General features: G+C 33.5%; 5 protein-coding genes across 5 annotated transcripts; all 5 read left to right on the top strand.

Annotated features, from left to right (window-relative positions):
• Positions 1 to 2,936: 2,936 nt before the first annotated feature.
• Positions 2,937 to 4,214, top strand: OCT59_001162 (uncharacterized protein; the record flags this gene model as incomplete). The annotated part of the gene is made up of 2 exons (XM_025329175.1): positions 2,937 to 3,518; positions 3,675 to 4,214. The coding sequence occupies 2 exons, from the start codon at positions 2,937 to 2,939 to the stop codon at positions 4,212 to 4,214; spliced, it is 1,122 nt and encodes a 373-aa protein (XP_025177098.1).
• A 155-nt stretch (positions 4,215 to 4,369) lies between these two features.
• OCT59_001161 (uncharacterized protein) lies at positions 4,370 to 6,253 on the top strand (the record flags this gene model as incomplete). Its single annotated transcript, XM_025326246.1, has 3 exons — positions 4,370 to 4,797; positions 4,849 to 5,813; positions 5,871 to 6,253. 3 exons carry the CDS (start codon positions 4,370 to 4,372, stop codon positions 6,251 to 6,253), a joined length of 1,776 nt encoding a protein of 591 aa, XP_025177099.1.
• A 1,727-nt stretch (positions 6,254 to 7,980) lies between these two features.
• OCT59_001160 (uncharacterized protein) lies at positions 7,981 to 8,657 on the top strand (the record flags this gene model as incomplete). The annotated part of the gene is made up of 2 exons (XM_066139351.1): positions 7,981 to 8,404; positions 8,539 to 8,657. 2 exons carry the CDS (start codon positions 7,981 to 7,983, stop codon positions 8,655 to 8,657), a joined length of 543 nt encoding a protein of 180 aa, XP_065988762.1.
• Positions 8,658 to 9,848: 1,191 nt separating this feature from the next.
• OCT59_001159 (uncharacterized protein) lies at positions 9,849 to 10,952 on the top strand (the record flags this gene model as incomplete). The annotated part of the gene is made up of 1 exon (XM_025332104.2): positions 9,849 to 10,952. One exon carries the CDS (start codon positions 9,849 to 9,851, stop codon positions 10,950 to 10,952), a length of 1,104 nt encoding a protein of 367 aa, XP_025177100.2.
• A 146-nt stretch (positions 10,953 to 11,098) lies between these two features.
• OCT59_001158 (uncharacterized protein) lies at positions 11,099 to 11,500 on the top strand (the record flags this gene model as incomplete). Its single annotated transcript, XM_066139350.1, has 1 exon — positions 11,099 to 11,500. One exon carries the CDS (start codon positions 11,099 to 11,101, stop codon positions 11,498 to 11,500), a length of 402 nt encoding a protein of 133 aa, XP_065988761.1.
• Positions 11,501 to 13,981: the final 2,481 nt, after the last annotated feature.

The following is a 13,981-nucleotide window of genomic DNA, read 5'->3' as shown; positions in this document are numbered from 1 at the left end:
CTAGTATTTTTACCGCAGGAATATCGTACTCATGCACGTGAATCCGAAAATACGAATTTCTGCGAAGGCGCGTAGAAATGTTTCGATCCGGATAAAAACCGTCATCCGGATAAATTAAAAAAAATATCCGGATTATTCGACTCAAATATAAATCCGGATTAATATTTTTTTTTTTGTAAATAAAAAAAATTCGTAGCATCAATTTAATTGAATTTGTGATATTTATTTAACTAAATTATGTGAATAACGGGTTAAAATACAAAATTTTAATTTATGAATTTTTTGCTAACAAGTATCAAATTTTTTGAAAAGTTTAAATATGTAAACCTTTTTTTTTTTTTTTGGCAATAAATACGTTATTATAAATAAAGTGATAAACCCGTGTTCATCAAAAATTGCTGTGCCACAAATATTATGCGCATAATCGATTATCCGGATTTTAAAAAATTTTTTTTCTATACAGTATTTATTATCCGAACGAACCGGATATTTATAAAAACCGCAATCATCCAGAATATATCTAAAAAAAAAATTATCCACGTTCATCCGGTTGATTCAAAGTTTCAAAAAAATAAAAAAGTGGTTCAATCAAATGTATATGATTTGAAATTAGGTCAAAATTTTTTTTAAAAAAAAAAAAATTCACGGAAAATTCTGAATCCGGATACGGATCGAGACACTACTTCCCTAAAATTATGTTATATGAACTATAATATGCCGATTACATATTTAATATTCAAAATATAGCTCTTGCAGCAATATGAATTATATGATAAGGCAATGCACAAGATCATATTTATTTCTTGAAACCGAATGAATACAGAGATTACGATTACAGTGTAACAAATTGTATAACTTTTGTGCCCTTTGACATATCAATTTAGAAATACATACATATTACATTCTTCTCTTGCTTTTTTGTTCTTTCTGACTTCCTGTTTTTCTTTAAATTGGGAGGAACACCAACTTCGCTTGGGAATCTGAATAAAGAAAAGTAAAATAAATTAGGATAGGTCTATCGTTTTCCACATGTTCCATTTTTTGCCGTTATTTCTAGACTTTAAATGCCCACAATGCTAGACTCATCATATCCAAATCAAAAATGAGGCCGTAGTAAAATTCCGAAATCACGCGCTCCATTAAGAATTTAGTAGAAGTAATATGCAAAATAAGTATAATATTTTGTATTTTTACTTTTTAGATTAAAAAGGGGTATTTTGAGAAAATGTTATACGCAAAAAGAATATTACAATAAAGTATAAAGTTTGAGATCATATGGTCAAATGTAAATTTTTATAAAAGTGTATATTTTAGAGATGGTGATTGATATATAAATCAGATTTAAATTGTAGGAATTGCGAAACATGCACTGGAAATACAGGATTTATTAAAAGAGGAGACTGGTCAAAAGTTCTTATTTTTATTTTTCATTCACAGGGGGAAACGTTAGTAGTGCGTGCACACTCAGCCGCCCGAAAATAGCCATCTGCCTGGTGGTTTTTGACCCAGAGCCTACCTCTAGGCCAAATGTCATATGATAAATGACCATAACATTGGTGTGGCATTAGCGGTTTGTCCTAGTACAATTTAATATATTAATATATTAAATTGTACTAGGACAAACCGCTTGCATCAGACTAAAATGTCCTAGGTCATTATAGTCTATTGATTAATATGTACTAGGACATTATAATCTATCAATTAATATGTACTAAGACATAATAGTCTATCAATTAATACGTCCTAAGACATAATAAATCATTGACTAATTTGTCCTAAAGTTGGGGTCCGCTTTTCCTGTTTGTGACTTATTGGTCAGTAAATATGGGTGTGATGTGCGCCTATTTGGTTGTCTTTAGGATGCCGAAAAAAGGTGACGGGTGGCACAGTAAATTCGTGATTAATTTCGGCCAACACTATTTCTTAATTCTGGCCGATCTTTAGAGCATGTGATTTGGAGGATCCAGCTTGGCGCCATGGTAGCGACCTGGTAGTATCCTGGAGCTGTCATGGAACTAGTGAGGAACTGGCAAGGAACTAGAGTGATTCTATTAGTTCGCCAGTTTCAGGCCAGCTTGGATGCCAGCTTGAATGCCGAGTTATTTATGTCAAAAGATCTGGCCGAAATTATGGAATAGTGCTGGCCAAAATTAACAAAATTTACTGCGCCTTACTGCGTCATGATCACGTGTTCAGTTCCTCGCCAGTTCCAGGCACTTTCCCATCACTTTCAAGTAACTTTTGAGTAACTTTCGAGGGCCTGGTTTGGTGGTCAGTTGGTTAGAGGATCAGAGGTGTAATTTGCATTATATTAATCCGCCCATATATTTTCCTTCTTGATTGCCAATCTCTTAATTGCCAGATGAGGCACGAAGTGCCGAATTTGCAATCCATCATCTATTTGCTAAAGATGTGTTGCAATCCATTCACTCACTTTTTGATTGCCGGTGAGGCATGAAGTGCCGATGTTGTGCCATTCTTGCAATCCTGCCTTTCGTGACCCTTTTGATTGCTGAGGATGAGGCACAAAGTGCCGAATTAGTTCAGGCTATATTGCTTTCATACCTTTTTTCGTGTATTCTCCTGAGACTTTCTGCCTTCCCAATCTCTTTCCTGCCTATCGGCGGTAGTACACCAAAGCATAATTTCTTATTTTCTTTCCTATATATTATTCTACTTTGGTGTACTACCAAATTTATATCCTAGTTTTCGCCCGAGCTTTCCTAGAACTCTTTCTCGTATAGTTACTATTCTGGGATACTTTGGGGTACTACTACATCGATTATTTTTAGGCATTATTATATTGATTACTTTTGGGTACTACCACTAACCCAGTGTTTTGCCAGCAAGCATATTCGCTCAAAATTATATAAAATTTTTATTTTGAACTTTCCTAGTTTTTCTGTTATTTTATACTGCTTTCTTGCATATACACCATGCTTCTTGCGCAAAAAAATGCTGGGCCGAGCCCTAAAACAATAAACGAAGCAATCAGGCTCTTTTCAGGGTTAGCGGACTTTGATTTTGAGCCTGGCTATAATGATCATGTATACTTTCAATATTTGTCTAATAATAAAAATGATATCTCTCTTCTAGGAGCCTATCATCCTGAAGAGATTTATTCAAAATATATTATTCGGGTAGCAGAAAAGGGTTTTACGGTAGTTGATCATCCATCTGAAGTTTATGGGTTTCCCGATACTCACGAATGTATTGATGGGAATCTGCCTCTTCGCCTTGTTCTGGATATTGACGCAAGGCAGTATTCTGATCCCATGAATCCCGAACTCCCTTCCTTAGATGGATATAAAATTTCTCGCGAAGATTTATTATCCAGAATCTTAATTGCCTGCACCGATATTATAAACTCTAATTTAAATCATTTCATAATATTAGACGCTTTTGCCTTAGCCAGTTCGTCTAATGCTAATAAATGCAGTTGGTATATCGTGTATCCTTATACCCGTTTTATTGACTATAGAGATCTAGAGGGTTTTGTAAAAAAAGTCGCTGATAAGGTTGGAAAACCATACTCAAAGTTTATCGATTTTGACCTTTATAAATCTCGCTTTAGTCTCCGGCTCCTTGGATCGGCAAAGGAAGATAGAATTAAAAGACCTGCGATTTCTTCTGTCAAGGAAGGATATTGCGAGCTAGAAAATTATTTAGTTTAGCCTAAATCCAATTATTCTGAAATCTGGCCCCAAACCTTTTCCTCTGAGAAGCCAGAAAAAGAGGAATTCCAACCCATCGAAGATAAAACTACCTTAAGCGTGGGAGCTGGCTTGGTTACCACAAAATATGGATGGCTTAAGGTTGGCGACATTAGAAAGGGATTTATTAACTTTCAAGCTCGGTCATTGGAAGAATGTCCCATTTGCAATATCAAACACGAAAAAGATCAGTTATATGGCTTTCTTCGAAGTAACGGCTGTTTTGTACTCAAATGTTATCGGCAGAAAAATTATAAACCAGATCATAAGGGATTAGCGTTTGGAAAAGTGACCGAAGTTTCTGCAAAACCTAAGAGAGGAATAGTCGAAAGAATAGGTGATGCTATATCAAATCCACGTCCTCTTGTAGGATTATCAGAAATGATGATTAATGTAGAAAAATTAAAGGATGCTCCAGAAGTATATCCCAATTTCTTGGATATTGAGAAAACAACAACACTTATTCGTTCTCCCCAGGGACATGGAAAACCATTGCATTAAGAGAGATTATTATGGCATTGAAAGATAAGGTACATGATATTTCTTCTTTACCATGCTATATCTGGATCTCTTACCAAAAGTTTCTTAGCAATGAATCAAAATCCAAACTTAATGAGTTAAAAGCATCTGGCTTCCGAATTTGCAACTACCAAAATATGCAAGGAGACTTATCTATAAATGAGTGGGATATTATCATAGTACAGGTTGAGAGCCTCTTTCGTGTTGAATTCACAGCCCGTCTGTTTGTAGCTATTCTCGATGAAGCTAATGCAATTATGCGCCAAATGTCTAGCGGTACAAATGCACAGGAATCTGAAAACGCAATGTGTGATGTCTTAAGAACTGCGAGACATGTTTTGGCCATGGATGCCTTCGCAAATATCTCAACACTAACCTTCCTCCAGATTTATCGTAGTGAAAATATTCGTGTAGTCGATAATAAGTATCAGCCTCGTATAGGTGAGACGGTTGAATTTATTTATGATCCGAATAGTGGAGCAGAAGCCATGCGAATAGGATATGACCTTTTGAGGCAGGGTAAACGTGTGGCATTTGTATCTACCGGAGCGGTGATAGCTAGAACGTTAGTAGAAAAAGCATCTAAGTAATCTAAGCCTGATAATTCACCTGTTAGAGCCCGTGCATACTATGGAGATATGGATGGAAAACAGAGACAAAAAGACTTTTCCGATATTAATGTCGCTTGGAGTAAGCTTGACTGTGTGGCTTATACAAATACAGTGGAAGCGGGTATATCTTTTGAGATTATAGGCCACTTTGATATAGTTATAGCCATTACAAATATTGCCACACCAGTTCATGTTGAAGCTCTTGCGCAAATGCTTTACCGAATTCGTGATTCCCCCCGTCGTATTGTTTCTTTATTCTATCAGAAAAATTCTAACGAACTTTTTCGCCCACCAGGTCATGAAAATATTCAAGCAGAACTTGAAAGTGCTCGGCCTAATAATTTGCCCACAGCAATAAAGGGACATCGTGAATGGAATAATAATGGCATTTCTTATAAAGTTGACGAGTCTCCTGCCGTAATAACTTTTATTGAAGTTGAGCATCAGAAACGCCTTTCTGCGAGATACTTTATTGAGAAGCTTTGTAGTCTTATAGCCAGTACTGGCGCTTCTCTCCAACTAATAAAAATGGATGAAAGCCGAGGAGTTATAGGAAATCGTAAAAGAATCCGTAATGAGGTTAGAGTTGAAGCATTAGTTATTAAAGAAACGGATTTTAATGCAGTTGCTACTTCCCAGAATCTTAGCCTTGAAGAAGCTGAAGTCCTTAAATTCGACCAAGAGCGCTCTATTGCAGATACTATGACACTTAAACGTTTTTATATGCGGAATCTTTATTGTAAAGACATGAGTATCAAGGATTGGAATAATATTTGCAATAGAAAATTCGTTGAAAATTTTAGTTCGCCTGAAGCTCGGAAGCATTTCTTACGGTTGTCTTATTTTCGAAGGCAAGGTCATGATGAAGAGAATGCAATGAAGGGATTGAAAGCTGAGGAAAATATACAATGGAAAATTGCCTGCTATAAAGCCAAAGAGAATCTGGAAAAATCAGTGGCAGAAGACTTGCGTAAATCTTATTCAGCAAAGCATTGGGAAGTTATATAAGAACTTTTTCAAATATTAGGCTTTACTGGCATTGATGACAAGCGTACTCTTTCTAGCGATACTGCATCAGAATCATTTATGCGATCTTGTGAAAAGTTTATAGAAATTCGAAACCAATCTTTATTACTCTTTGGTTTTAAGTCTCGTGCAAAGAAAACACCAGATCTTCATTCGGCTATAAAAACAATTAATGCAATTACTGGCAATTGGTGTGGGTATAACATTGAAAGTGATAAAAAAAGAATAGGGCCTAAAGGACAACAAGTTAGGCAATACTCATACCGAATTAATCGCCGGCCATATAATAGTACTGGTTTTGGAAATAAAGGTGCACCAGAGCTTCCATCATACAGGCTGAAAACAGATAATAATATTCAGGAACTCTTTGACTCTATAGGATAGGAAAAGTAATACTTGGGCCAGATTATTATTTAGCTAAGTATCTTGATCACATCAGATGGGGTCACTAAAGTAACCATCGATTCTGTTTCAGTTTTTTTACTTTCGCGCCAGGCATGGTCATAAATTCCACCATGTGTACTACAGATTCCGGTCTTGGAATAGGTTCCCTTTTTACAGACAGGACATTTTGTTCTAGGAAGGGCATTATAATGTCTGGCGTAGAGCTCCGCACGGGTAAAGGTCAATTCAGGTGACCCGTCGGGTTGACCCGAAATATTCAGGTCAGGTTGTCAAATTCGTGACCCGGTATCAGGTCAGGTTACAGGTTTGACCCGACCCGATTGACCTGTTAACCTGAATACTTTAGCTCAAAAAAAATGTTTATACTCTGAAATGGCATTTTTTCATGTTACCTTATGAAAAAAACGCCGTTTCGGTATTGTTTTTTATAAACAAATACGCTGAAATGGCGTTTTTCATTTTATTTTATGGAAAAATGCCGTTTTGGCATTTTTTTTACTTCTTTTATGAAAAAAATCGCCAAAATGGCGTTTTTTCATATTATTTTATGGAAAAATGCCGTTTCAGCATTTTTTTTCACTTCATTTATGAAAAAAAATTGCCAAAATGGCATTTTTTCATATTATTTTATGGAAAAATGCCGTTTTGGCATTTTTTCCACTTCTTTTATGAAAAAAATCGCCAAAGCGGCTTTTTTCATATTATTTTATGGAAAAATGCCAAAACGGCATTTTTTTCCACTTCTTTTATGAAAAAAATCGCCAAAACGGCGTTTTTTCATATTATTTAATGGAAAAATGCCGAAACGGCATTTTTTTCCACTTCTTTTATGAAAAAAATCGCCAAAATGGCGTTTTTTCATATTATTTAATGGAAAAATGCCGAAACGGCATTTTTCCCCACTTTTATGAAAAAAATCGCCAAAGCGGCATTTTTTTCACTTCTTTTATGAAAATATCGCCAAAGCGGCATTTTTTCATTTATCTTATGGAAAAATGCCGTTTTGGCATTTTTTTTCCACTTCTTTTATGAAAAAAATCGCCAAAACGGCGTTTTTTCATATTATTTTATGTAAAAATGCCAAAACGGCATTTTTTTTCACTTCTTTTATGAAAAAAATCGCCAAAGCGGCATTTTTTTATATTATTTAATGGAAAAATGCTGAAATGGCATTTTTTCCACTTCTTTTATGAAAAAAATCGCCAAAATGGCATTTTTTCATATTATTTTATAGAAAAATGACCTGAATACTTTCAGGTCAGACGGGTCAGGTCGGGTCAGAGCAGCCGTAGGGATGGGGGTTAATTAACCGTTAATTTTGTTAGTTATGATTGATTTAAAATGGTTAATTAACCGTTATTTATAATTAGCCAATCAAAATGCAGAATTTAAATCATGTGATTAAATGATAATCCATTATTTTGTTACACAATTAAATATTAATTAATATAAATATTGATTAAATCTATGATCTACATATTGCATGATCTTTTTTTTAAGATAAATTTTTTTTAAAAAAACACTTTTTTTTTGCAAATTTATTGTTCATTATCATGGTAAAAAAAAAGGGAACTGTTTGAAAACATTGGACAATAATTACTGAAGCAGAAAGTAATGAAGAAAGTAGTAGGTCTAAGAAAAAAACACATCCTTCTGTACGTTGTAATTATTGTTCTAAAGTTTTTGAACAAGGTACAGCTAAAAGAATGCAAGTTCATCTTAATGATAGTTGTCCTAGAGCTCCAGAAAGTGCAAAAACAAAGAAACAACAAATTCCTGAACTATTAGAAACTTCTGATGCTACTACTTCTACTTTTATTCCTACAGTAAAAACATCAAAAAAGCATTTAAAAAATACAACAATTGAGAATTTTGTTGATCGTATGAGTGAAGAAGAACAAGATACTCTTGAAATTTTACTAGCTCAAGCATTATTTGCTGCTGGAGTTCCTTTTTCTTTTCTTGAAAATAATTATGTTATTCAGTTTTTTCAACAATTACGTCCAGCATTCAAATTACCTAATCGAAGAAAACTTGCTGATGAATTACTTGATGATGTTTTTGATGAAGTTAAAGCTGAATGTAATGAACAAATTTTACAAGCTAAATCTCTTACAATGGTTTCAGATGGTTGGTCTAATATTAATCGAGAATCAGTTCAAAATTTTGTTATTTGTACTCCAAAACCATTATTCTTTGATGCTATTTATTCTGGTGAAGAATCTCATACAGCTAAATGGGTAGTAATTTTAATGAAAATGAAGAAGATAGTAATAATAGTTCTGATAATGAAAATAAAGAAGATGATAATAATAATAGTTCTGATAATGATAGTATATTTGGATTTGAAGCAAATGTTATTAATTTAGATGATGAAGAATAAATAAAATATATTAAAATTTTATAATATTTAATAAATTATAAATTTATTTTAACTTCCTTAAAATTATATATACAGGTTATTTATGGGTTAATTAACCGTTAACTAACCGTTAATTAACCGGTTAATTAACCAAATTCATAACTAACGGTTATTTTACCAACCCTAAGAGCAGGTTACCCGACCTGACCCGACCCGTGCGGAGCTCTAGTCTGGCGCATCCTAATTCACTCATGCATTCTTTCCCACAGATCGAACCATCTCTCTTGATGTATTGGCAGATAAAATGTCCCATACGAGGTAATTTTGATATTAATAATCTTAAAACTTCATCTTCACATTTATTATAGATATTCAAAATTTCTTTGCTTTAGCGGGTCAGCTTAGTAACTGCGTCTTCGGCCAAAGTTACAAAACCTACTCACTCTTTTTGCGACTCTCTAACCAGTTTTTCTTATACATCATACGGAAGCCAGTCCGAGAATGGATTGGCCCATTACAGGATGCGCACATTTTATTTGGTGGAGACTTATAGTGTCTGACACACCCGCCCTCGCGAAAGTATCTTTTCCCGCAGATAGACCCATCATCTTTCTTATTTAGGCAAGGCCAAGTTGGGTAATTCTCGTCCTCTGAATCAGATATGTATTCACCAAAGGGACCAAAGGGCATAGTACTTCTTTCTGGAAAGTTTTTAAGATTAATATACGTTAAACTTATCTTCATTTTTTATTATAGATATTCAAAAATGTGTTATGCCGGTCTAGAGCATAAGCTATATCATTTTTTTTTCGCTCCTTTAATCTTCTCAATACCTAAGGTTGCTTGCTGAAACCTAGGGGTTTAGGCAAGATGGCGTTTCACCGAAAAGCGAAATTCTGCCGAAACTATATTAAAGTTATATTAAAAAACTGGCAAAACTTTGGAGAAAGGCGAAACTACCGAAACTTATTATAAATGCCGAAACTGCCGAAACTCTGCCGAAACTATAATAAATCTATAGTAAAATTTTGACAAAACTAATCGTAGGATTTTGAAGAGGTTTAGACAAGCAACCTTATCAATACCCGTCTCAGATATTTCCCCTTTCTGAAGAAGCATGGTTCTGAGGAAATTTTTCGAATTGAACTTTTTTGTACATAATATAAAATTAGTACGTTTTAATATTCTTGACTATACTGTCATAAAAACAATATGGCAAAAGTAGCTACAGATTTCATGAAACGCCATAAATGGACCTTCGAAACTCCATCATCCGAACTAGCTCAATACACAGAGGAAATTAGCAAAAGTTTAAAGGATGATTGCAAGGTAAGATCCAATGCCAAAACGCGCTTTCGGGCATTAGGGCTTACTAAGGAACAAGTAGAAGTTCTCATTCCTATTCGGCCTACTGGAAAGCGTGAAGAAGGCAGGGATACTGTTGATAAAATTGCCCAAGAAATTGTGGAAAATGATTATCAGTCTGAGAAAATAAAACAAATTTCATATGATTTGGGTAGTTCCGCACCTAATCCAGTCGCAGGAAGATCCCGGCTTACTTTATTGCGAAAAAAGTTACAGGATCGTGGAGCTAATCATCTCAAAAAAGAAGCGACAAAAATTCCTCATATTACTACAGAAGCGAATAAAATTCAGGCACGACGGCTTGTACTTGATGAAGATGAAGGTGTCGACTGGCCTGAACACTTCCTCTTAGAACCGGTTCAGGAGAGACTTGAGAAATGTGATTTCTCCTTATCACCTTCTAAGGAAGATCTGGTTGATGTAATGATAATGTTAAGCATGCGACCGGCAGATGTGGCAACTCTTCGTATTGATAAATATGAAGCATCAGATGAAATTTGGTATGACCCTAAATATTCCTGGAATTGTACTGGCTACTCTAAAACTAAAGAAGAAACAGGAGTAGGAGAACCTCGGCCTTTCCTCTCAATGGAAAAGGATCCAATACGAGCAAAGGAGTTTCTTGCCTGGATTCAGAAAGCAATACCAGAAAAATTCACCTTCTTACGGAAAAACAAAAGTGGTATAGTTAATGTTGATCCAATTAATCTTATTCTAGCTAAACATGGAATTACTTCGAATAAATTGAGGAAGATAGGTGCAGACCATGCTTCCAGGATCCATAGAGGTAAGAATGATTCTCGTCACCAGCGTTTGCGAAAATTAGCTTGCAGACAAGTAGTAGGACGAGATGAATCAGTCCAACATTATGGTATCATGAATGACCCACCTTCTAGCAATTGTTCGAAAGGGTCAGGAAATCAGACAAAGATAAAAAAAAAAATGGATTAATCTTATTGATATACTGTAATGGTGATAATAATGTTCTGGCTGATCATACGAGGCCATTTCCTCCAAATATATTATCCTGATAAATGCCAGTTCGCAGTGATAGAGGTTTATTTTTTATATTTGAATATTATATACCATAATAAAAAATGATGATTGTGAATTGTATAGTCAAAGGAAATATCCCTGTTGAGGCATCAATTGATACGTCCACTGATGTAAATTGCATTAGCCAAAAACATATTGGTGAATTAGGAAATGCATATCATGATGAAAATAATAGCATTAAAACTCCAGATGCATCCTATTCCACATTAGGAAAGGTTGATCTGCATATCAGCTTTAATGATAGCGAGAAGCATAAAAGCATATCCACTGAATTCATAGTTGTTGGACCAGATTGGCCAGATCATTTTCCTGATTTAATCTTGGAAGGTCCTTGGTTCCGAGAAAGTGGTGCAACTTTAGATATACGCAATTCAAAACTATTATTAGACGATAATTTTGTGATCCCATTCAAAGAAGTAAAATATGAACCTAATGCAGAATAACGATTATCCGAAGCAGTGATCATCAATATGCGTAATTTTATTTTTTCGATTAAAGATACAGCATATATTATTTATGACGCATTTAGGTGTTATAAATTTACCGGAACTATTGGAGCGGATTCTATATTTCCTAGCAGTAGATACATCAGGAAATTTTATAGCGCGAAAAATTGCGTAAGTTTACGATTTTGTAAGTTTACGAAAGTTTATGGCATAATATTTCGAAAAATTTCAAAATATTACGTAAGTTTACAATTTCGTAAGATTTATGTGATATTACGGTTAAAATATTACGTGAGTTTTCAATATCGTAAGATTTACGCAATATTACGGTCAAAATATTCTGCAAATTTACGAAACTGTAAACCTGCGTAATATTACGGTTGAAATATTTCGAAAATTTACGAAACTGTAAACCTGCGTAATATTACGGTTGAAATATTTCGAAAATTTACGAAACTGTAAACCTGCGTAATATTACGGTTAAAATATTTCGAAAATTTACAAAACTGTAAACCTGCGTAATATTACGGTTAAAATATTTCGAAAATTTACGAAACTGTAAACCTGCGTAATATTACGGTTAAAATATTTCGAAAATTTACGAAACTGTAAACCTGCGTAATATTATGGTTGAAATATTTCGAAAATTTACGAAACTGTAAACCTGCGTAATATTACGGTTAAAATATTTCGAAAATTTATGAAACTGTAAACCTGCGTAATATTACGGTCAAAATATTCTGCAAATTTACGAAACTGTAAACCTGCGTAATATTACGGTTGAAATATTTCGAAAATTTACGAAACTGTAAACCTGCGTAATATTACGGTTGAAATATTTCGAAAATTTACGAGATTGTAAACTGCATATGCAGTAGAACGTATACAAGGGGCATGTGATACTATTGAATAATCAAAATAATATAAACACCTTTTCTTTTATATAAACACCTTTTTTTTTAAGTTTGGGAAAGCAAATTTATTTTTATTTACGAATTTTTTATTATTTACAATTTTTATGTTAAAAATTAAAGTAAATTCTAATTTTTATTATAACTTAATAAAAAAAATACACATTTGATACTTGTTCGCTACTATTTTATAAAATAGTACCCAGGCTGTACGGCGTGGACGTCAGTATCAGTCATAGCTAAAAAAAAAACGTGAGTCTCCAGCCGATATTTGGTACGGACTGGGCCTAGCTACTCACTTAATAAATAATAAAAAAATAAAAATAATTATCTTCTTCTACGATACGTAGGTAAGTTTCTCCTTGCCCTACGATCGTCACGCGTGACTAAAATTGATCAAATTTATCAAATTTAAAACATGAACGTAAATATTAATTATAAATTTTATTATAGTATAATTACCCGGCCTCTCCCAAAATCTCGTTCTAAATTCGCGATAATATCTTGTGCCGGTACGCGTCCACAGCCGCCGCCCAGGGTTACCATTACGATAAAGGACATAGTTCTAAATATCAAAATCAGTTTGAATATTCGGTAAATACATTTAATTTATATGAATGTAATGTTATTTATTTACTTACATGGTAATCCCTGACGAGGTTCCTCCACTTTTCGGCTGCACTGTTGCGCGGAAACCCTCGTTCGAAATATTCTATTTATTCTGATTCAATTAAATGGATTGGTTAATTTGAATTTAAATTCTTTCTTAAAGAAATTATAGATATTAGTCATATGAACCTATTGGCAACAGAGTCCCCAAAAATCTTGGCGGCTTCTACCATTAATATTGTGGTAGGCGCGGTTTCTGTCTCGGCGTATGTCAACAAGTTCGTCCATCATAGCCCAGTTCCAATGGACGTTATAGTGGGAACGACGACGTGTGTGGCGAGGCATTATTAGTAATTTGATTTTGGGATGAGTAAAAATTTGAAAGAAAGTCGTAAAATGTCACTTTAAATAAAATTTGAACAATACCTCTTTGGTTTGATTTTATTTCTCGTTTCAATTAAAATTTAATTTATTAGACTTTTCATCATTAAACATATTAATTAAATCTCATGCGGATATGGATTATCTAAATATAAATATCATGATTCTAAATATAAATATAAATCACTTAATTTATTTTAATTTTTTTTAAAAAAAAATCTTAGTTTGATTTCAATTAAAAATAATTAAAAATCATGTACATGTTTTGGTTATTTAAATATAAATATCAATATATTATATTTAAAAATAAACCAATTTATTATTAGCACATTCTATTGAATTTTAAAAAAATCAATTTTTTTTTTAAAAAAAAAATCATCAATATATCATATTTAAAAATAAAACAATTATATTCTGATTAAATATTTTGCGTACATTTCTTAAAAAAATCATAAAAAAAAATCTTGTACGTCGTACATGCAATTACTAAATATCATCCCCTTGTGATAAATAAAAAATTACGCAACACAAATTCAACACAAACTCAACACAAATTTAACAAATTTAACGAAATTTG

The sequence above is a fragment of the Rhizophagus irregularis genome, chromosome 1 (genome assembly GCF_026210795.1).
Source record: "Rhizophagus irregularis chromosome 1, complete sequence".
Taxonomy (NCBI): Eukaryota; Fungi; Glomeromycota; class Glomeromycetes; order Glomerales; family Glomeraceae; genus Rhizophagus; species Rhizophagus irregularis.
Note: the sequence above shows the minus strand (reverse complement) of the source record. Positions and strands in the feature narration are given on the sequence as shown.